Raw genomic sequence first — 24116 nt, 5'->3', positions numbered from 1 at the left:
TAAAATAAGTAGTTTGTGTTTTGAATGATCTGACTTACCTGCTTAGCTTACTTTTGTGCTGAGCAAGCCACATTTTGCAGTACAGACAGAGGTCAAACTCATCTAATGGGCATGGCTATTTCCTGTAAGCATTGTGGATGGAACAGCACAAACAGGTTGAGTTTAACAGGCTGGCTTTGTAATTATTCTGTGCAAATGCAAAAGACAATAACAAATAATTGTTTTCATTTATACTATTTAACGGTAGCTAATAGACTAGAAAAAATAATTTGGTAATTCATGGTGCTTAATGGCTACTGGCAGCTGTGTGTGTAACTTTTAAGGTGTTGAGCTGAAGTCAACAAACAGCATTCTGATGTAGGTTTTATCATTATCGAGGTGTGTAAAGATTGAGTGGAAAGCAGTGGAGATGGTATTTTCTGTGGATCTGTTTGTTCTGAATGCCAGCTGGTGAGGGTTCATCCATGTTCCTGATGACTAATTTCCCTGACATTTAAACTTAAACCAGTTGGCTAAGAAAACACAGTCAAAATTGTGCACAATTTAATCTATAATGGTTGAACATTGTGAATGTTACTAGGCATTTAAAACCATTGGTAACATTGTTCAAACGGTAATCCAAATTATATTTCAAATACAGCTAAAATGTGTAGCGCTTTGTGCCATATATTATGAACATTGAACTTTATCCTAAGAAACAAATGAATGCAGCAGTAATCTTCAGGGACCATAGACAAAGGCATTTTCAATTGGTGAACACAATCACATTGCAAATGCGACTGAAAAAAACAAATCAAAAGAAAAAAAACCCAAAATAGATTAAAAAAAAACAAAACAATTAGGGTGATTGATGGACATGACATTACATTAATAGTTTTGTCGGGATACTCACAAATCATTTTTGTTCAGCAAAATCAACATATTCTGGACAGGGGAATCCCAGTAACTTTAAATCTAGACCAGCAGCTGAAAAAACTGTACACAAGTTGCATGCAGGCATGCAGAGATAATGTCTAGCTAGCCAGTACAGTTTTATAAAAAATAGCATCTCTCCAAGTTTTTGGTTGAATTGTTGAGTGGAGGTCTAAGTTGAGTCATATAGGCCCATTATAATCTTTGTTATCATTGCCATGTTATCATTGGATGGGAGGCTGTGATGATGAGCAGAAAGATTTTCACTTGCTGCCAACAACATGTTGACCTGGAGAAAGCTGAGATGTATGTGGCAGGGATCGAGAGCAGAGGCAAGCAGTACTACACAAATGTGTCTCTCCGTGTCAGCCGGACGCATTCTCCAGCAATGCTACCTCCCTCCTCTTGAATTCAGTTTAGATGCCTAGTGGAGAACTTAATGAATGAATTGGCATAATTAGTAATTGATGAATACCCATTATTCACATTTTAATTGTCATCATTTGGCTATTAGCCTGTTATTAATATCCTTAATCTAACAGTTATATTAATAGGCCTATTTTTTGCATAAATATTGCCTGTTTTATTTATTTACCTGTTCATAGAAATGGGGAAGACCACTGATTCTGATGCATAATTGTAGGCACACAAAGCAGTGGTGGCAGTTTTGAGGGAATCCAGAACAGAAAGCATGCACTCATTTGTCTGCCAGTTCTTGTCTGACCACTCCGACGTCCTTTAGACACCAGGATGCCACCTTTTGGTATGCCACTTTTTCTCATACAGAACAGTGATGGCCCATTGCTGCCTGTGTATGCTTTGCAACATGTTCTTTATGGAATTCCAGCATGTGTTGCAGCATTGTGTAGGATAGAACAAGAAGATCTTGTTGCACCTTTTTTTTAGCACCATGGTGGCAACAGTACTGAGGTGGAGATGGCTTATGAATGTTGTACACCAATCAGGTGACTCATTTGCCTTCAGTCAGTTTTGCCGAGTATGGGTAAACCAAGACACTCACTCCCACTCCAGCAGGTCGTTTTTTGCCACTACCATCTTACTTCCATTGTCATGGACACAGGTAATTACCTTGTTATCTTGTTTCCGCCTCCTGCCAGATTTTCAGCAATTTGTCTTTCCTGTAATTTGCATGTCTGAAGCATGTTACCAGCTTGGTTTCGTTCAGTTATAAAATGACACGTTATTCTCATTTATGACTCAATTGTCACAGATGCCCAACCATCTGTATGAGCACATTTTCTGCCTTATTCATGTTCAGTTTAATCTCTTGTGCCATTTTTTTTTTCTGGTGGTGTTCCAGTCTGGGCTCAATATATTCCATTAATTTTGGAAAGCCTTTGCCTTCAACAAAGCTGAGAGGAACTATATTTTGCACAGTCATAGATGAGCACTGTTGTCTTTTCAAACTGAGCAGGATCTCAGCATCTGCGAGTTGAGGTAGTAAACATATGGGTTCACTGAGTTTGGCTAGCATCAGCAGCATGCTCTTCTTGCAGAGAAGTGTCCACACGCCTGTGCTGAATGTGGTTCCACATCGTTCCAATTGAATGTCATCATGTAGACCGTCAAAATATTCCAAACTGGGCATTTCTGGGATGTCATCTCTGTTCTACTTCATTGCTGGTTTAACAGGGCGATATATATAGATAGATTATTTAAATTATGTTCAGCATCGAGTAGCATCAGTACGAATACAACAAACACAAACCAGCAGGCATTAAAGTATAAAAATGTAAACTATAATTAAGTATAAAAATGTGGAATATTTAAAAATTAAAAGTATAGGTATGGAATATATGGAACTACTATATTGTAACTACTAGTCATCGCTTAAAGGTACAGGTTGAAAAGCCCTATGGCCAGAGGGACAAATTACCTCCTCAACATGTCCATGGAGCAGGACAGAGACAGCAGCCTGTTGCTGAATGTGCTCCTCTACCTACTTGTTGTGCAGAGGGTTATGAACATTGTTCATCACTGATACCAGTTTGTTCAAAGTCCTGTCCTCGGCCACAGATGTTAAGGATTCCAGTACTGCCCCCACTTACAGAGCCAGCCTTCCTCACCAGCTTGTCCAGCCACAAGGTGTCCTTCTTGTTGCTACTGTTTCCCCAGCACACTTTTCACACCATTGTTTTATTTATTATTTTATATTATTTATTTATATTTTGTTTGTTTATATAGCACCAATTCACAACAAATTATCTCATGACACTTTCCAATTAGAGCAGGTCTAGACCAAACTCTTTAATTCAATTTTGTATTGCAGCAAACCCAACATTCCCCCTTGAGCAAGCACTTGGCGACAGTGGTGAGGAAAAACTCCCTTTTAGAAGGCAGAAACCTCGGAGCAGACCCCGGCTCAAGATGAGTGGCCCTCTGCCTTGACCAGTTGCGTTGAGAGAGAGAGAGACAGACAAAAAGAGGGAGAGGGTGTGTGTGTGTGTGTGAGAGAGTGTGTGAGAGAGAGAGAGAGAGGGAGATGGGGTTGGGGCGTGAGAGAAGGAGCACACAGAGATGCGTAGCAGTAGCAATAATACCAGAAGTATTGGAACTGTAGATTATGATAATGATGAAGTAAGGTACTATGGTAATTATGATAACAAGGTAGTAACAATAATAATGGTAGTAGCTGTACAGGGTAGTAAAACAATTAAAATAGATTATGACTAAACAGTAGTAATCGCAGTAGGTTTCAAGCAGGAGGTCCAACCACGAACCATGGAAACCTTCGAGATGAGAAAGCACAAGGATTCCAGGGAAGAAGTTGAGTTAATAACATGCATTAGCGGGACATAAATGTGTGCAGAAGGAGAGGGAGAGGAAGGGAGAGCTCAGTGCGTCATGGGAGGACCCCCGGCAGTCTAAGCCTATAGCAGCATAGCCAGCCTAGGCCAGCCCTAACTATAAGCTTTATCAAAAGGAAAGTTTTAAGTCTACTCTTAAATGTGGAGAGGGTGTCCGCCTGCCAGACCAAAACTGGAAGATGGTTCCACAGTAGAGGAGCTTGATAGCTAAAGACTCTGGTTCCCAATCTACTTTTGAAGACTCTAGGAATCACAAGTAACCCTACATCTTGGTAATGTAAAGCTCTGGTGGGATAATAGAGTACTATCAACTCTTTAAGAAATGATGGTGCCTGGCCGTTCAGGGCTTAATATGTGAGGAGAAGAATTTTAAACTCCAAAACTCTGAATTTTACAGGTAGCCAATGTAGAGAAGCCAGTACAGGAGAAATATGATCTCTAATGCTGGTTCTTGTGAGTACTCGTGCAGCAGTGTTCTGGATTAGATTTTTAGAGTTTAGAGTTTTTAGGATTTATTGGGTCAGCCTCATAAAAAACAGGGAGTTACAGTAATCCAGCCTGAAAGTAATAATTGTATGGATTAATTTTTCTGCATCTTTCTGACTCAGAATGTGCTTAATTTTTGCAATATTTCTGAGGTGAAATAATGCAGTCTTTGTGTGTTATGTATGAGTTAAAGGACATGCCCTGGTCAAAGATAACTCCATAACTCCTAGATTCCTTACAGTGGAGCTTGAGACCAAGGCTAAGCCATCTAGCATTGCTATATCATTGGATAATTTGTTTCTAAGTTGTCTAGGGCCCAGGACAATAACTTTGAACTCTGTAGTTAGAAGTAAAAAATTGCAAGTCATCCAGGTTTTTATGTCTTTAAGACATGCCTGAAGTTTGGCTAGCTTATTTGTTTCATCTTGTTTAATTGACAAGCACAATTGTGTGTCATCTGCATAACAATCAAAATGTATGGTGTGTTTCCTTCTTATCAACGATAGGGAACATATAAAGGGTGAATAATATTGGCCCAAGGACAGAACCTTGGGGAACTTTTGTGAGTATGGATGATGCATCATTAACATCAACAAATTGAGATCGATCTGGTAAATAGGACTGAAACCAACTTAATGCACTTCCTTTAATGCCAATTAGGTGTTCCAATCTGTGTAATAAGATGGAATGGTCAGTGGTGTCAAATGTAGCACTAAGGTCTAACAGTACAAGGACAGAGGTAACTTTGATCCATACTGTCTCTGTGCTATGACGAGCTCTAAAGCCAGATTGAAAACCCTCAAGGGAGCTGTTACTATGTAGAAAGTTACGTAGCTTATTGGCGACTGTTCTTGGAGAGAAATGGAAGGTTAGATATCGGTCTATAGTTGCTTAAAACCTCTGTGTGTTTTTAAAGGAGAGGTTTGACTACAGCTACTTTAAAGGACTGGGGTACATAGCCTGTTATTAGGACAGATTGTTCGTATCTAGTAGAGAGGTGCTAAGTAGGGGTAAGACTTCTTTGAGCAGCTTAGTTGGGATGGAGTCTAAGATGCATGTTGCTGGTTTAGATGAAAATATGAGTGAATTTAACTAATGAAGAGAATGGGAGAAAAGCAGTCAAAATAATTATCTGGTTGTTCTGCTGTTTCTAAGGTTAAAGTGTTTGAAAGTAGATCAGTACCTGTTGAGGTCACTAGGTCTTGTAATTAAAAAAATCATAAAGTCACTGCTGCTGAGGGTTACAGGGATACAAGGCTCAATAGCACTATGGCTCTCTGTCAGCCTTACAACTGGGGTACATCATCCTGCAAAGAAACCTGGGGTTATGCTTGATATCCTACAAGATACAAGATAGGTTTATTTGTCACATACACAATCATACACGGTACAATGTGCAGTGAAATTCTTTGTGTCCCTGCTACCAAAAAATAGGTAAATTAAAAATTTTCATTTAAAGAAAAAATAATAAAATTAAAATTAAATTTAAAAAAAGTGAAAATGTGCATTATTTACATGAGTGGTATTTACAACTAGTGCATGTAGTGCAGGTGGGAGTGGGATTGTCCAGATTAACGCTCACTGTTGAGCAGACGGATGGCCTGGGGGAAGAAGCTTTTCCTCATCCTCTCAGTGTTGGTTCTCAGGCAGCGGAACCGACGGCCTGATGGCAACAGGGAGAAGAGTGAGTGTCCGGGGTGATGGGGCTTCCTGAGGATCTTCTCAGCTCTCGACCTGCATCGTTTGGTGTAAATGTCCTGCAGGTCGGGTAAGGTTGTTCTGATTGTCCGCTCAGCTGAATTCATTTTGAGTAATAGACTGCTCTGGCAGTCCATGGGGCCTTCCTATATGATGTAAGGCTGTCTTGCCAGGTTGAGCGAGATTCAGTGAGTTTTGAAAAACGCCATTTCTTTTCAAGTTTTTGCACATTTTGTATTAATTCGATGAAATATATTTTCATCAAATAGATAGATGAAATAGACAGATGGGTGAGGGGTGGCGGTCCCCTGACTTCTGACTACCAGAACCCCTCTGGAGGAGGGGGGCGTACTTTCAGAGGGCATGACCCTTCATCCATCCCTGGGTTGAAGTCTCCAGAGATCAGCATGAAAGCATCTGTAGTCTTGTGACAGTCAAGTGGATGATGTCAACAGTCAAGTGGATGATGTCACAAGCTGCTTTGGCATGCACGTGTGGGTGGAAGTAAAAAACACACAAACTTCTCATTTTGCTAAGCTTTCAACCTAATGGGAGTTAATAAAATCAGGTAAACATAAAGGATGGAGTGGGACTGTTGGAATTCATGATATGTCTGTTTATTTTATATAACTGGATGCATCAGCTCTTGCTGCATTTACATCATGGGGTGTGTTGTCCGTCTGAGAGGAGGCTGCTTCTGACAGGAAGAGCGGTTGTCATTTCCTGTCAGCGGGCCATTTCAGAGGTTCCCTTTTAGATCAGTTTATACCTCAGACAGGAGAAGCCTTGTGCATTGAGTGGACTGTCATTATAGTTTAGCTGTTGTTTTGACTTAGTCTGAATTGTGAATTAGTCTGTTATTTTTAATGAATGTAACTTCATCAACATCAATACACAAAGACAGCAAAGAAATCCAATAAAGGCATAAAATAAATTTCCCTTTGCTTTAGTGGCTCTGGACATTTTTGGGATAATCAGTCTCTAAGTTCTTCCACAGTCATTGTTGGTATGAAAGTGGTGATGTCTTCATGGAGCACTGAGCCCTAAGTGAATACAGATACATGATATTATTTTTGTTGTTGTCGTTGAAGCCGAAATAGATTTTTTTGTTATTATGGTTATGTCAATGTAGTACATTGTGCTGTTAGACTGCCTTGTTAATACAGGTCCATACCACCCTTTGTATGCCGCAAGTGGATGGGTATGCAGTTATGACTGCAGTGAGAATGTTGTTTTTGAAATTCTAATGCCAACAAATATGGGAGTATGGGAGGAGAGTATTTCGTTGGATAGGTACATGTTGTGAAGTTTTAAAATCTTGCCATCGATGCACACAGTCTGCTTTACATTTCCATATTAAAACAATAGCAATGTAATATCTGTATAATTAGACATACTTAGTGATTTGTAACTGAGAAATAAAAAAGGAAAAGAAAGAAAAAAGAAGTGACTCCTGGTATGGGAGTTCAATCTTGCCATGATTTTCCCTATGATTAAGAGTTTTCTTTTGGCATCAAAAGCAAAATAAAAATCTCTATCTGTTATATTACCACAACATGTACCCAATATGAATAGTTCAGTATCTCTGTATTATATCTGTATTATAGTTATATTAGATTATATAGTTTCTAACTCCAGTTATTCTTTGACAGCCATGTTGTTATTATTTTATGTTGTGGTGCTGTATACATGTTTTTTTATCTCTTCTGTCAGTGATATTATGTGTTATACTATTCCTGGGTTTTCAGAAGTAAGTGTCTTAGTTAAAGAAATTTATAAAATTAAAGGGCTGGTAGATTCAATTCTTATTCACTCCACTGCCAAGTATCATCCCTGGCAGCATTCCTTTTGCTGTGTCAGTACATCCTTTATATGTATTATCATTCTTATAAGGTCTCTTTTTACTTCCTTTCTTTCTTTTACCTTTCTTTGCCAAGTTTTAGTGAGTTCAAGTCATGTTCTGCCGCTAATGTTGTTTTAAGGATCTTGTTTCAGTTTATTTTTAAAAAAATGCTAGTTTGTCATCCTGTCTCTTAAAACATGGCACCACCAGAAAATCAGATTGCATTTTTTTTGATAACATCTATCTTTAATTGAATAAATTTTGACTTGAATGCTCTGGAGTTATTGGAAATGTTCACAAATGTCACACCTGGGACAATCCTATGCAGCCAACACTAAGAGTCTATTTCGACAAATGGCATAGTACTAGTAATACTGGTGTAGCCTAATTGGCAACTATGCAGAAATACTGTGTTTTAACAAAATGATGAGTAAAGTAGACTTTGACTAATTACAGTGCTCTATACTTGTGTAACATGAATTTCATCCGTGATCATTTAAATGAAAAAGTCAACTATTTGACTTACCCAGGGGTTCCCCAGGTGCCTAAGCAATATAAGACTCTATGGGAATGAAGTTCCTTTCCCTGCCAACATCAAGCCTTGTGGAAGAGTTTAAATGCACCAAAGCAAGGTTGGAAGTGACGCTCAAAGAGTCCAAAGATCACTTGGTGAGAGACAACGGGCTAACGCTCAAAACAGGGAGAAAGTGGAACCCAGGCTGGGCAGATGCAGTTAAGCAAAGGCTCCCGACAAGCACAGAGACATCGTGGGCCAAGTACAACATGGCACAGGGAGATTGGGCCTGGGATCAGCAACACCAACTTGGCTGAAGGCTGCAGTTGAGGCAGAGGGACAGGGATGGAAGGTTAGGGTCTGTCCGGTGGAAGTGGGCTGCAGTCGACTTGTGGCGAGGTCCACCACAAGGCTCCTCAAGGAGGTGGGCATTAGAGGGCATTCCCAGTGAAAGGTCGTCAAAGATCTCGCTACCACCACTGAAAGAAGCAGCCACTGGCTATGGCTGAAGCAGAAGGACACTGCATGGGCTGCTAAATAACCTTTTCCCACCATGCGACACACAACCTGGTCCGATCAGCCAGTGGTGGGACTACCTTGGCTGAGGGTGTATTGTGATAAATGGCCAAAACATTCAGTGAAGCTGGGATACACAACTGATGATGTGTCGCATGGGCGAAGAATATCATGGTCTTATGAAAGCCACCCCATCGAGAGGCTGTGCGGATGTCTTTGCCAATTCAAAGCAAGTGCTGACCTAGCAGGGATTGTAATACCCAGTCCTTTTAGTTAACTTTGAACAACCGGAGCCTCAGGCCAGCAAAAGGAGCACCAGGAGCCCAAAATAGTGAAAGATGGTGTGTGCTCTCGTGTCTGTGTCCTCATATTTATGCATTACAAAGACTGTCTCAAGCCTGTCAGCGTTAGACAGCGAGTTCTTCACCAAACACCGCACTCAACACAAGTAGTGACAGCCTGACCAGGATTCACTGTGACTGTACTTGCTGCTTACATTTTTACAAATAATGAAACCCAGTGATGGTGCATTCCACTGTATGTCAGTTCATACCTTTCAAAGTTAGTGGACCTTTTTCAAATTAACTCCTTATTTGTTTACTGAAAGTCAGCATTTGACTTCTTATATTCAAGGTAATATTAAAGTGGGAATTCTGCTTAAACAGTAATGAAAAGTTATGTTTAAGAGGCACAGTGATGTAGAGGTGTAAGAAAATATCAGTACACTTGACTGTCACAGTGTTTTATGATACTGTATCAATTCTCAAAAACACTTTTGAGAGTATTGATTTGTAATAGTTTCTATCCAAAGATGTGTGGGTGTGGTTCATTCAGTGTTTTGTTTAAACACCTGACAACTAGATAGCAGCGCTGTAACCTACAGTATCTTTGGCCAACGTAACAACATTGACTGAGACAAGATGGAGTAAGCACAAAACTAGTGTAAACACAAAGAACACAGGCCCATGAAATGATATATCACCTTATGTATTGTATTGCCAGATTCTGGCCATCACACAGCCCTACTGTAGGCTTCCCTTGGTTGGATTTGTCAGTTTACCCACCAGTTAGGTGCTGTGTTCCTGACTGGGCATGTATGACGGCTCTCTTCTCACAAATTCTGCAGTGCATTCTGCAATGAAACTGAAAACAGAATGTGTGGTGATGACAGTAAAGGAGGAATCACGTGACTGCTCTATTTTTGTTACACAAGGTATATAAGGTGCTGTGATATACCTAATGCACAATCGGGAGTTTACGTCTGTGCCATAGTGGAAATTCTGAATTATAATGGACTATGGATGTTTCCTGTCTCTCTCTAGATACAAGCCCTTCTTCCCGTTCCAAGTGCATTCCCCACTGGGTTTGGCTGGTGATTTGGACCTGTCAGTTCAGGACAGCAGGCTGATGGAAGGGCGACTAAAAGTCACCCTCATTGAATGTAGCAGGTAAGACACTCTCCACACATGTAATGTACACTATATAAACAAAAGTATTGAAATGGGGTGCTTTTCCAGGGGCTGGACGAGGCACCTTACTTCCACTGAAGGAAAATCTTAATGCTCTAGCATAGCAAGACATTTTGGACAATGCTGTGCTTCCAACTTTGTGACAACACTTAGGGGAAGACTCTTTTCTATTCCAGCATGACTGTGCCCCAGTGCACAAAGCAAAGTCCATAAAGACATGGTTGGATGAGTCTGGTGTGGAAGAACTTGATGGGACAACATCACATCACAACATCACTTTTAGAGTCCTCCAAAGAGTCCCACATTATACCTGAACACCCAGCAACCTGACTTGGTAGTTGTACATTGGTCTTTCCCCTGTCTCTCACTTTCCAGATCTGACATGGCTCAAAAGGCTGGACTCCCACACTGTCACCTGTTTTTGCTATCCACATCCTTTTCTATACAGTTGTAGTATTTCTCCTGTTTCTTTCTGTTGCGTATCACTCTTTCCATGTTGTTTGTTATCTTTGGCTCCAACAGACTGTCTCTGGTAGGAAGAATGGTCCTAGTACTCCTGCTCAAAAGCCTCTGTGCTGCACTTGTATTGAGACCTTGGTTTGGTGTGTTGAGATGATATGGGTCCTGTCCTGCAACCATAGCTTTCTGCATGAGGCGCTTGGTTGTTTTTACTGCTGATTCAGCTTTCCCATTACTCTGTGGGTATCCTGGTATAGATGTTCTGTGTTCAGGTTCCCACATTTGGCTGAGTCTTTTAAACTCTTGTGACATGTATTGTGGACCACTGAGACTACCACATCTGGTATTTCCTGAAGTGAGCTTCAACTTTCTAATCACTTTGCTACTCTTTGTGTCTAGTAGATAATCTACTTCCAAGAAATTGGAATAGTAGTCAATAGTTATCAAGTAGTCCTTGCTGGGCCAGGACAACAAATCAGTACCTTGAGTGAACATGTTGCGTGATGTCAGCACGAGTGCATCTGGTATCACTGCTCTCTCTTGTCAAAACACAGTGTCATCCTAGAAACTCAGTTCATCCTGGAATTCAATTCAGTTCAATTCAGTTTATTTATATAGCGCCAATTCACAACAAAAGTTATCTCATGTCACTTTCCAGTTAGAGCAGGTCTAGACCAAACTCTTTAATTAAATTGTAATACAGAGAGCCCAACATTCCCCCTTGAGCAAGCACTTGGCGACAGTGGCGAGGAAAAAGTGCCTTTTAGAAGGCAGAAACCTTGGAGCAGACCCCGGCTCAAGATGGGCGGCCATCTGCCTTGACCGGTTGAGTTGGGTTGAGGGGGGGTGGTGTTTGTGAGAGAAGGAGCACACAAGCAGAGATGCATAGCCGCAGTAGTAATACTAGAAATATTGGAACTGTAGATAATGATCATGAAGTATACAGGAGGTACTGTGGTGATTATGATAGCAGTATTAGTAACAGTAATAATGGTAGTAGCTGTACAGAGTAGTAACAGAATTAAAATAGATTATGACTAAACAGGACCGAGGAGGACTGCAGCAGGCGGTCCAACCACAATCCATGGGAACCTGCGAGACGAGAAAGCTCAAGGACTCCAGGGAAGAAGTTGGGTTAGTGATATGCACTAATGGGACATGAATGTGTGCAGAAGGAGAGGGAGAGGAAGAAAGAGCTCAGTGCGTCATGGGAGGGCCCCCGGTAGTCTAAGCCTATAGCAGCATGACTAGGGGCCAGCTATCAAACAGAATCAGAATCAGAATCAGAATCAGAATTCTTTATTTGTCACATGTGGATGTGCATCCACAGTGAAATGAAAAAACAACACTCCTTTTTACAACTGTGCAAAAATAATAAAAATACAATTGACATGAGATAAAAGATAAAAAGTTAAAAAATAGAATAGAATAAAAAATAAAAAATATAAAGATAGAGATCTAACCTCAGTGGCAGAGGGAATGTAAATATACATAAATATACATATCGTATACATAGTATACAAGTATGCATGTGTGTGTATGGGGGGGTGAGTTAAGTGGGGGAAAGAGAGTTCAGTGTCCTGATGGCCTGGGGGAAGAAACTCTTCCTCAGTCTTTCAGTTTTGGACATGCGGGACCGGAGACGTTTCCCCGATGGCAGCCACTGAAAGAGTCTATTGTGCGGGTGGTTTGTGTCTTTTAAAATCCTCTGTGCACTGGATGTACACCTGCTGACATACACCTCTTGCATGGAGGGCAATGCTGTCCTGGTAGTCCGTTCAGCACAGCGGATCACTCTGTGCAGAGCTTTCCTGTCCTGTGCCGTACAGTTGCCATACCAGGCAGTGATGCTCCCAGTGAGCACAGACTGTATGGCTGCAGTGAAGAAGGTTCTCTGCAGCGCTGTGGAGACCCTGAATTTCCTCAGTCGCCTGAGGTAATACAGCCGCTGCCTCGCCTTCTTCACCAGGGTGGAAATGTGGGTGGTCCATGTCAGGTCCTCGGAGATGTGGACGCCGAGGTACCTGTAGCTGCTGACTCTCTCCACCAGTGTCCCATAAATCCTGAGAGGGGTATGATGGCTCCTCTGCTTCTCCCTCCTGAAGTCCACAATCAACTCCTTGGTTTTGTGGACGTTCATGTCTAGATTATTCGTAAGACACCATGATGCCAGAGCATCCACCTCCACCGTGTAGGCCGTTATCCTGTTATTGGAGATCAGACCTACCACCACTGTATCGTCGGCGAACTTTACAATGATGTTGGAGGGGTACATGGCTTTACAGTCATGGGTGTAGAGGGAGTAAAGCAGAGGACTCAGGACGCAGCCTTGGGGTGCGCCGATGTTGAGGGTGCGTGGGCTGGAGGTGTGTTTACCAATCCTCACTACCTGTGACCTGTCAGTCAAAAAGCTCTGGACCCAGGAGCAGAGTGAGGAGTTCAGCCCCAGGTCCCTGAGCTTAGAGACCAGTCTGTGGGGAACTATGGTGTTGAATGCGGAGCTGTAGTCGATGAACAGCAGCCGCACATAGTTCCCCAGACCGCTGTCCGGGTGGGTGAGGGTGGAGTGGAGGACGTGATTGATGGCGTCGTCGGTGCTCCTGTTCGTGCGGTAGGCGAACTGGAGGGGGTCGAAAGAAGCAGGCAATGAAGTACAGATGAAGTCTTTTATCAGTCTTTCGAAGCACTTCATTACCACCGAGGTGAGGGCAACAGGGCGGTAGTCGTTGTTGCAGGCAGGGTTGGGCTTTTTGGGTACGGGGATGATGGTGGAGCGTTTGAAGCAGTCAGGGACAACAGAGTGAGCCAGGGACATATTGAATATAGAGGTGAAGACGGGAGCCAGCTGATCTGCGCATGCCCTCAGTGCACGCCCGGGGATGCCATCAGGGCCAGCAGCTTTCCTGCTGTTCACGCGTCTCAGAGCTGTCCTCACGCTGTGCTCTGAGACGGACAGCAAGCGGGACTCACCGGAGTTACTGCCAGGCTCCTCCGCGTAAGCATTAGCCGCGGCGCTAGCGGTGTTGTAGCGTGTGAAGAAAGAGTTCAGCTCCTCCGCTGTCGCAGGATCCGCTGCAGCCGGTGAATCCTTCCGTCCTCTATAGTCAGTGATGGTCCGAAGTCCCTGCCACATCCGTCTGCTGTCCCGGTCGCTCAGTGTAGCCTCCACTCTGTCCTTGTACCGCCGCTTCGCCGTCCTCACCTTCCGCCGGAGCTCGTAGGACGCTGCTTTGTACGGGACCATGTCGCCGGAGATGAGTCCTTCATTGTAGGCAGTGGTTCGAGCCTTCAGAGCCTCACGAATAGTTTTATCGACCCACGGTTTCTGATTAGGAAAAACCTTCACAGTCACCACGGGAACGATATCATCTATAAGCTTAACAATGAAGTCCGTCACCACTTCCGTAAACAAACTGACGTCATCTCCGGAGCTCCAGGAAAGTTTTTAGTCTACTCTTAAATATATATTATATTATATAGAGAGGATGTCTGCCTTCCGGACCGAAACCGGAAGATGGTTTCATAGTAGAGGAGCTTGATAACTAAAGGCTCTGGTTCCCAATCTACTTTTGAATACTCTAGGAAGCTCTGGTGGGATAATAGGGAACTACCAACTCTTTAGGATAGGATGGTGCCTGACCATTCAGGGCTTTATATGTGAGGAGAATTTTAAAATCTATCCTGAATTTTACAGGTACCCAATGTAGAGAAGCCAGTACAGGAGAAATATGATCTCTAATGCTGATTCTTGTGAGTAATCTTGCTTCTGTTCTGGATTAGCTGGAGAGTCTTTATGGATTTATTGGAGCAGCCTGATAGAAGGGAGTTACAATAATCCAGCCATTAAGTAAGATAAGAGATAAGATAAGAACTTTATTGATCCAACAGGATTGGGAACTGGGGTTGCAGTACAAAGAAGCAAACAAAAGTAGCAAGTAATCACACAAAATATTAAATAACAGAGTAATATAAAAAATAACAGAGTACTGTATATCCATGAGATATAGATAACGGCAGATAAGGTGCAGAATGGCAACGGATAAGATGCGAATACAATCTTTAAGTGTTAATTGTAGTGCAGGTTAAATTGTTTTGTCCTATGTGGAGAAAGGGGGTGAGTTGAAGAGCTTGATAGCCACAGGGAGGAAGGACTTCCTGTGGCGTTCTGTGGAGCACCTTGGTGGTCTCAGTCTACCACTGAAGGTGTTGCGGTAGAATTCCAGTGTGGCATTCAGGGGGTGTGCCTTGTTGTTGAGGATGTTGAGCAGTTTCCTCAGCATCCTCTGCTCAGACACCTCTGCCAGAGACTGCAGTTCCACTCCCAGGACAGAGCCAGATCTCCTGATGAGCTTATTGAGCCTGTTGGCATCAGCTGCCTTCACCCTGCTGCCCCAGCACACCACAGCATAGAAGATGACACTGGAGACCACTGAGTGGTAGAACATCTGCAGCATTGTCCTGTAGACAGGACAAGCAAGCAAAATGATCCTGTCATTCTGGTCAACCACCTGGAAATTCATTCTGAAATTCAGTCTGTACATTGTTTACTCAGAACTTTATTAGCTTACACAACCATCAGGGTACATCCATTCTAGCCAGCTGCACACTCAGTCTGTATTACACTAGTAAAGTTCCCAGTCACAACACAAATCCTGAACAACAATCTTATTGTTACATATGTAGTTAGAATTCAATGTCACTAAAGTCCCACACTGATTTTCAATACATATGTTTCAGGGAATTGTTTGATAATTCGGTGTGTAAATTCATTTCTTTATATTTATTTTTTTTGCCCCACTGAACCGCCTGCTTGTCATAATAAAGAACATATTATGACAATGTAGTAAGCACAGTTTTCTCCAAAGGGGGAGATTTTATCTGCGTTTAGCTATTAAACAGCATTATACTGACAAGCTCGTCTGGGAAGTTATTTTGTCTGAATGTGCTGTTGTGGCTGAGCTTTTTGAAAAAGCGGCACTTCAAAATACACTTCCATGAATATTTTTCAAAGAGAAAATGACAAAACATAAACAATATGTAACTGAATCGGCCACCCATATAATGTCTACATAAGGGAAACACTGATTTAAGGATTTAAATATAATCTGCTGCTGCATCATCTACAAGCCCATTAGATTGTTTTGGCCGCACTCGATCTCCTCGGCTCTCCTTTCACAAACACACTCCCTCTTTGTGTAAAGCTGACATGTTTAAATTTTAATTGGCCAAAGAGTCAAATCAGTTAGCTCAGACTCGCCTTGATAGAAGCGCCCTATTCTTTGTTGCCATGGAGACGCAGACATATACTTGTGTGTCTGTGTGTGTGTGTTTGTGTGTGTGTTTGTGTGTATATGTTGAACCATGCTCGGATGTGGTTGGTTGTGTTTGATAGATCACAGGATGATCCGATCAGGCTTATCCATTAATAATTCATGTCCTTCCATTATAATCATCTCTCTTGTTTCAGTTCTGTCTTACTTCACCTTCTTTGACATACGTTTAACGATGAGTCTGGAGAACTTTTAAGTTTGAAATGTTATCTTCCTGGGGTTGGGGGGATTATTTCATTAAAGGTTATATCACACGTTTGGTCTATAAGTGATTCTCAAAGTTTTACTGTGCCAAACATATTGGGTGTAGTATACTGTAATGTCCAGTAGAGGGAGGTATCTGCCCAACCATGATAAAGGAAATGCTTCCAGTTTCAAGTCTTTATTTTTTGCACTTATATACAGCAGTGAATCAGTGAGGGGCAGGTGGGAGTCGACATGTAAGAGACCAAGAAAATATCATCACTGGCCAATGTGTCTAAAATGATAAGTCTAATTAATTGCTTAGTCAAGTGGCCAAAGGTCTATGTGCCACCATTTTTCACAATATTGTTTTGAGTGATTGTCTGAGTGAGAAGAAACCTGCTATAAGCACTCAGACATGCACTCCTCATAGTCTGGCAAAAATATTGTGATGCACTAAGGCATTTATCAGTTTATTTGTGAATCACTCTGTCGTGTAGTGATTCGCTGCTTTTCACTGTTTTGAAACATGTTTTAACCAATAACTTACTGTAAAAAAATAAGTCGTGAAAAATGAAAAAAAGTCTTTCATGGCAACTAACTGACAATAAAATTAGATGAAAAAAATTAGAAAAAATGAAACTGAACAGATCTGAGATTTAGAAATAATGAGGAATGATGTCACAAGTAATGTAAGTGTCAGCCCTGCGATTGACTGGCGACCAGTCCAGGGTGTACCCCGCCTCTCGGCCGTAGTCAGCTGGGATAGGCTCCAGCTCCCCTCCACGACCCTGATGGATAAACGGTATAGAAAATGGATAAATGAATGAAAGTAATGTAAGTGTCTCTGGATGAGGATCATTAAAACTCTGGTTGTTGTGAAACATGGTGGGAAAGGTGCGAGATGCTGCGAGACTGACTGTGGTCGCTGGTCAGAGCAATACTGAACAGGTAAACATGCAGTTTAGATGATACCTGCTCGATTAAACATTTAGGATTTTTATTCTGGGAAAAAATTACCTTTTTTTTTTTTAATGTTCCTGGCTTGAAACTATTAAAATCTAGGGAAAGGCAATTTTACAGATATTTAAGAAACACAAGGCTATGAATGCGTATGCATACAGATTTGACTTTCTGCTGCTTCTAATCATTGTGTTGTCAGTATCTCACAGTTGCTGTCTTTTATTTACTTGATGTCTTGTTTCATGTCTCTGCAGATTGTTCATCCTGGGCTCCTATGACAGAGAAACCCATGTTCACTGCACCCTGGAGCTGAGCAGCCACCAGTGGAAGGAGAAGACTCGCAGCTCTATCAAGCGGGTGGGTTCTCTGATTTTACTTCTCTTTTGTCATGGTTTTCTTTCTCATTCCTCAGAGTCACGCTTAAAGTTACAGGAAACCGCACAATAGCATGCTTTGCGTACTTTGGCATGGGTTCGGAAAAAGGCGCACAATTCTAAAACTAAACGAATAGATAAAAGTCAACAAAACCTTTGACTTACTCACCAAAGTCCAGTTGCCAGGATGATAGGAGTGTTTCTGTGTGTTTCAAAACCATGGATATAATACAGACAATGTGGAGGCTCAGCTTGGTTTAGCAAAATGAATGTTGCACCCTGTCCTGTAGTTCCCCCCCCCCCGACAACACAGACCTGCACTAGAAACACTTTATACCTACAAGTGCAATACGGACTACTTTCCTGGACTACCTCACACTAGCACACACTTGCACATGCATATTTATGCTGCACATGCTAAAACTGGCTTCTTTATTTATTTATTTCTTTTTCTCAGAATGTTCAGTTTTTTATATTGTATTTGTCCTTAGCTTATATATTCTATTTTTACTTAGCTTGTACTTCTTTTTTTTTTCTTATATTTTTTTTATTCAAATTTATCCTTGATGTAAACCTAACTGAGAAATCCAATAGCCATAACCACTGACTCTATATAAAGGATGATAGTTCCCAAAATGTCAAAACTTCTGGATTGCCTTCTCCATCTCCATGTTAGCAGATGGGACATGGACCAAACTAAAAGCTTAGTTCGGTCCATTTTAGTCATTTTAGTTCAGTTCAGTTCAATTTATTTATATAACGCAGAGAGAGAGAGAGAGAGAGAGTGAGTGCAAAGGAGACAGAGAAGGAGAGAGACTGAGGGAGAGATGGGGAGCATACAGTTTGAGTAACTTTTCTTCTATATTTTAAAAATACTGGATTTTTCAGGCAGCCAGTGTAGAGAAGCCAGTACAAGAGAAATATGATCTCTCATACTAGTTCTTGTGAGTACTCTCGGCCTGTAGTCAGCTGGGATAAGCTCCAGTCCCCCACAACCCTGACGGATAAGCGATATAGAAAATGGATGGATAAATACTCTATAAAAAGATCATAAAAACTATAAATTAAATAGCTGAGGCTAATGAAGAAAGTGAAACACATAAAACCACAAATATACATTCCACATTTTGCTGACATAGTCTCTAATATTGCACATAATGCATATTGCACAAAAAGATATTATTGCATCTGTTCAACAAACAGTTCTGAGGAGCATTTAGCGCAGTTATGGCTTTTGCATTGAAACACTTTTTCAACCTGTTTGTCAGTGTTGTTATTGTCCAGCATCATCTGCCCTCAAATTAACTATATAGAAAATCAAGTAGCTGAATGGTACCTGCTTTGTCTGGGATCTTAGAGAGAAAGGGAAGGTTAGATAAGTCTGTAGTTGCCTAAAACCTCTGAATCAAGAGTTTGTTTTTTATAAGCAGAGAGTCGATCACAGCTACTTTAAAGAACAATTCATAGGTACAGGTACATAGTCTGTTAATAGAAACATACTGATCATATCTGTTAGAGAAATGCTAACTAAAACTTAGATCATCTTAGTTGGGATGTGGTCTAAGAGGCGTGTTGTTGGTTTAGATGAAGAGATCATTAAGTTTAGTCGGTGAAGGTCAGTGGGAGGAAAGCAGGTCTTACTGTACAGCTGTTTCTAAGGCTCCTGGGTTTGAAGGTAGATTGGTACCTGGAGGGTAGGTGGTGATGAATTTTGTCTCTAATGAGACATGAGTCATTGCTACTGAGGGTCATAGGAATACAAATCTCGATAGCGCTATGACCCTCTATCAGCCTGGCAACAGTGCTGAGGTTCTTATTTTCCCCTCTTAATGCTAACTAATAAGCTGCTCTGGTCTTCCCTATATGATTTAAGGCTGTCATGCCAGTGTTATGAATTTCTTAGGCTAAGAGCCCAATTACGCAGGTCACTCTCCACACCTAGGATAGCTTAAAATAACAAAAATCTTGATTACATGAGAAATGACGTTTCAGAAGGGACAAAGTTCTGGATAGCTTATTTATATAGCGCCAATTCACACACAAAACAATGCATAACAACAGCAATAATACCAGAAGGATTGGAACTCTAGATAATGTTTTGACTTTTGTGCAGCTGGAGGAAGTAGAGACATTTGTACAATATTATATATGTCAGTGGCCCAAACTGACGTAAATATATGATACAACATGTTACACCCAGTAAAAGAGCAGATGAAAAGTTTGTTTGAGCACAGTGAATTTCACTATACCTGACAAATGAAACTGGCTTGTGTTTTACCACTTGATTCGTGTATTGCAATGAAATCTTTCTGGAGGGTTCAAGAGATAAAAAAAAGAAAAAAAAAAGCTGTCTAATATTCCATTTCTCAAAGAGCTGTAACAAACATGTTGTTACCAAACATAGTACCACTGCAAATTCACACTTCATTTTGAAAAAGTCGCTGTTGCTGAGTGCTACCAGTGTCTAGCACCTGAGTTTTCTTTGAAACGAGAGCACAGAAGTGTTAACACCAACACTTCCTCTGTGAATTTTATATATTGGACACCTTGTCTTATTGACACATTAATACAAGCTTATTTTCATCTTCATTTCAGTGATGAGATTGTTCCATTGTTGACATTTTGAGCGACAAAGAAAATTTTCAGCCCCCTCTGGCAAACCTTTTGTAATTGCCGCAATTTAAAGATATTACAGTTATCACATCAGGCTTGTTTGGAGGTGACTAATGACCGTTTTACAGTGAAATGTCAGCCCTAATTACTGGCTCTGGGTCCAGCAAAGCCTGATGCTGCTACCTTTGCCACACACTCAATGACATTTGCAGTGACTCAAAGATTATTTGTGTTCCATTGAACAGTAATTGTCTTGCACTCTGCTTTCGCTCAATGTTTAACGACTTTGGAGGAGTTGGCTCTTTGTCCAGCAGGGGGCAGTGAAATATCAGGTCTCCCTCTCAGAGCTTATCACATCATCTTCCTTTCCTCTTCTCTTTTTCCATCCAAAATACCAATTCATGGTACATTAAGTGCACATATTTTTCTGCTATAAAGTACAGTAGTTCAGAGGTAACATTTACAACTTACATTGAAAATACAAATTTAAATAGTACAAACTTTAGTTTATTGTGACATTTCATTTATTATGAAGTGTGATAATATACAATCAGTTGATAAACTGTGCTCCCACTTAATGTACAGTATATGTTGTGTGTAATGTATGTACTGTATTTATGGACAGTAAACTTTTTCATTTGCAGACAAAATGAGGTAAAACACAGGGTAGTGACAGCATCTGTGCATCAGCTATACTGACATTTAAGATGAGTGATGAGTATTTGAAGCACTACGCTGTTTTACACCACTGGTTAAATTTATGTTAGGCTTAATTCTGGCTTTGACATTTTTAGACATAGAATGTGGAATGTTGATTCCCAGGTTTTTACAGATTGAATAGTCTTACTTGATTCCAGAGCAAGTAATTGTACAAAGTAGAAATCAGCCATCTTTGGCTGAATATTGCAGCAGCAATAGGCCTGGTTATATGTAAAATCAAACATGAAATACCCATTAAAGCATAACATTAATTTCACATTTCTATAACCAGTTTATTAGGCACATAATCACACTTCATACATTTCAAACAAGCTGTGAAAGGGAACATTCCACAGGCAAACAGGTTCCTTGGTAACAAACGACAGTATCAAGATTGGGTATGAAAGGGACACCCTATTGTCGATAAACACTGTTTGTATTGTAGTGTTTGTTTTCATTTCTGACAGATTCCAATTTTTTTTGTAATTGGAGTTGTATAAATGAAAGATGTCTGAGTCTGAAATTTAATTCAGATTCAGATGATGCTTCAGATCTTTAGTCTTGCTATAGTAAAACATATCTTAGTTTAATAAGGGTTTAAATGTTTAAAAAATATATCATAATACATTAACATAGTCCCCTATAGCCTTCCATAGTGAACTTGTAATGAGTATGTAAAGAAGTGGGGAGGGATTGTGGCTTAGTTAGAGTAACTAACTCATTGCATTGCAAAAAGCACATGTAATGTGGGAATGAATCTGAAGATTGATTTTTTATGTTATTGAACTGAACTATTTATTTTTATTTATTTGTTTATATATTTATTTGTATGTGCCTTAGGTAGTAAAGATTTTGTTTTTGGAAACATTACCAGTGGAACAAATGTTGCTTTCCAACACTGGTTGAAAACTTGCAAACCTTCATTTCTTTTCTTTGTCAAAGTGCTTATGCTATGGGTATATGCTAGACACCAAAAATACAGCTTTTGTAGATGTATACCACACATTTATACAAACACATATAAATGTTCCTCTATAACCGACCTCATGGTCAGTTAAAGGTGCAGCCACCAATCCAATAAGCAGTGAATATGCGAACCATACCCCCCCAGCACTCAACCAATACAGCCATCAGCACTGTCCTCCCCGAAAGGACCCACTTCAAAGCACTTGTGTCCCTTTTTTGTCAATAAAGGCATAGAAATGCAGATTCATGGTGGCATTTGAGCCTGATTTATCAGACTTCTCCAGTCTGCATGTCCTCAGCAGGACTTTTTAGTAAGGATTAAAGGCTAAACCATCTGGAAAAGGTCAATTGGCCATCTTTCTCTCACTCTCCCTTTTTCGCCTGATGATTGCCAGATAGGAGCTTCCAGCCGCTTTTCATGCCATTTGAATATATCCTCATTCTAACCAGTGTGAGACACTTGCTCCTGCTTTTAACTACATCATATGTCTGTGTTCAACATGCTTTTCAGGGCTGGTTTAATATCTCTGTCAAAATGTTTAGTCTCTGACATAAAATATCAGAGAGACTCAGACTTTTAAATGAGCCAGTCAAGTTCACAGACTTTCCGTTTGCTCAGTGTTGCTGACAATTGCCAAATATCATTCATCCACCATAGTTATTTTAACTTGTACTGATATGTTTGGTATTAGGTTGATATATCAGTTCGAGATTTTCTCTAGACTTCTCACTGCTCTATGATTTGTATTCTGAACAGTAGGTCTTTTTTTGCACACCAGTACCCGGTCATGCCTTAAGTATGTGTGTGCAACACAACAGCTCATTTATATTTATGCTCAATAACACTTGTCCTGGAGCTGCCATCAAGACACCATCTGAGGAATGCTGAGGTCATAAAGGGTCATTGGTTTGATTGGGTATCCTCTTTTCATCCCTTTGTAAGCTTGCTGTTTGTCTTTTTGTTTGATTGTGAAGCATTTATTAATAGAGCCACACTAATTAAATAGCTATTCTGTCCTTTTTTTTCCCAGAAACCAAATTTTCACCATCTTAATGAACCAGTTTCCCTCTGTACATAGTGATACTGTTAAGCAGTGTTAGGGGTGATGCATTATAAAAGTAATACTTTACAGTAAGAAACTGAGCTTGGAAATTCATCAGAAAAAAACAAGCAATTTGAAAATTTAACAGTGGAAATTTCAGTTAATTTTGATGTTCTACTGTCCGGACGAATTGAAGATGTGTGTGAAACATCCATATCTTAAAATTTGTAGCTTCTTTGCAGCAACACCTATGAACCACTGCAGTCGACCACCAGCTCATTTGTCTTATACTCAGTTGATTCTCATTGCATCACTGAATGAAGCTCCCATCCTCTGTACTCCTGTAAAAATACGCTTTAAGTGAAGACAGGAAACTATTCACTGAAATCAATTTATTGTATTGTATATTGTAGACATCAAATTCTGTTTTTATATTTGGCTATTTTTTGAAAATAATCAATTGTAAAAATTGCTGTTTTAAAAGTTACTACATCAGTAGGGCTGCTCTTTTTCTAATCTCAACATTGAGCATTTTGGGCTTTGAGGTGACACCATTCTGGCTGCTCTGAATGGATTCTCCTTTGTCTTATTATTCAGAGATAAAGGTCCCTTTATCTCTGTTGTCTCCTATTGGTCAATGTTTACTCCATCCACTTCATTGTGCTGTGTGTACTTACATCTGCACAACACAGACCACCTGTGAACTAAATGAAGCCCTGTTCCATTACAGAATGAGATTGGCCAGGTGTTTTTTTATTTTTTTTATTTTTCATTACTCATTTATGGTGTGTTGAGGTCAGGGGGGGTTGGGTACCCTGTCAGGCGTGTTTGCACATCTGCCCTGTTGATTCCATCGTGGATCTTGAGTGCTGATGCTTGCTGACAGCTTGACCTGAGGGGCTTGTGATATGTGTGTGTGTGTGTGTGTGTGTGCAACATTGGTTGTGTTTGGTGGGTGGCTTTGTGTTGTATGAAAAGAATGTATGTATTTCTGGCTGTATAAAGCTCAACATTCCACTTATTGTTGTGGCCTAAAATCATCCAGTTCCCCGGTGAAGTGAAAGAAGGCAGGTACACTTTGTAATTCTTATTTTACAAAGATATTATTACAACAACCCTGCGATTCAAAATTCTAATATTAATTAAGTATATGTTAAGTGGCTGGGTGAAAGTTGTACTTTGTAATTGTGTTTAGAAATTGATTTCCAGGGGCACGCTGG

General features: G+C 40.6%; 1 protein-coding gene across 1 annotated transcript in view; it reads left to right on the top strand.

Annotated features, from left to right (window-relative positions):
• Window positions 1-24116, top strand: part of pdzd8 (PDZ domain containing 8) — a 54269-nt gene that overhangs the window by 7845 nt on the left and 22308 nt on the right. The window contains exons 2-3 of the mRNA XM_046402024.1: window positions 10120-10245; window positions 17456-17558. Of these exons, the coding sequence (XP_046257980.1) occupies window positions 10120-10245; window positions 17456-17558 (229 nt within the window). The remainder of the gene's footprint in view (window positions 1-10119; window positions 10246-17455; window positions 17559-24116) is intronic.

Source organism: Scatophagus argus, chromosome 10 (genome assembly GCF_020382885.2).
Source record: "Scatophagus argus isolate fScaArg1 chromosome 10, fScaArg1.pri, whole genome shotgun sequence".
Classification (NCBI taxonomy): Eukaryota; Metazoa; Chordata; class Actinopteri; family Scatophagidae; genus Scatophagus; species Scatophagus argus.
This window is presented reverse-complemented; position numbering and strand designations above follow the sequence as displayed.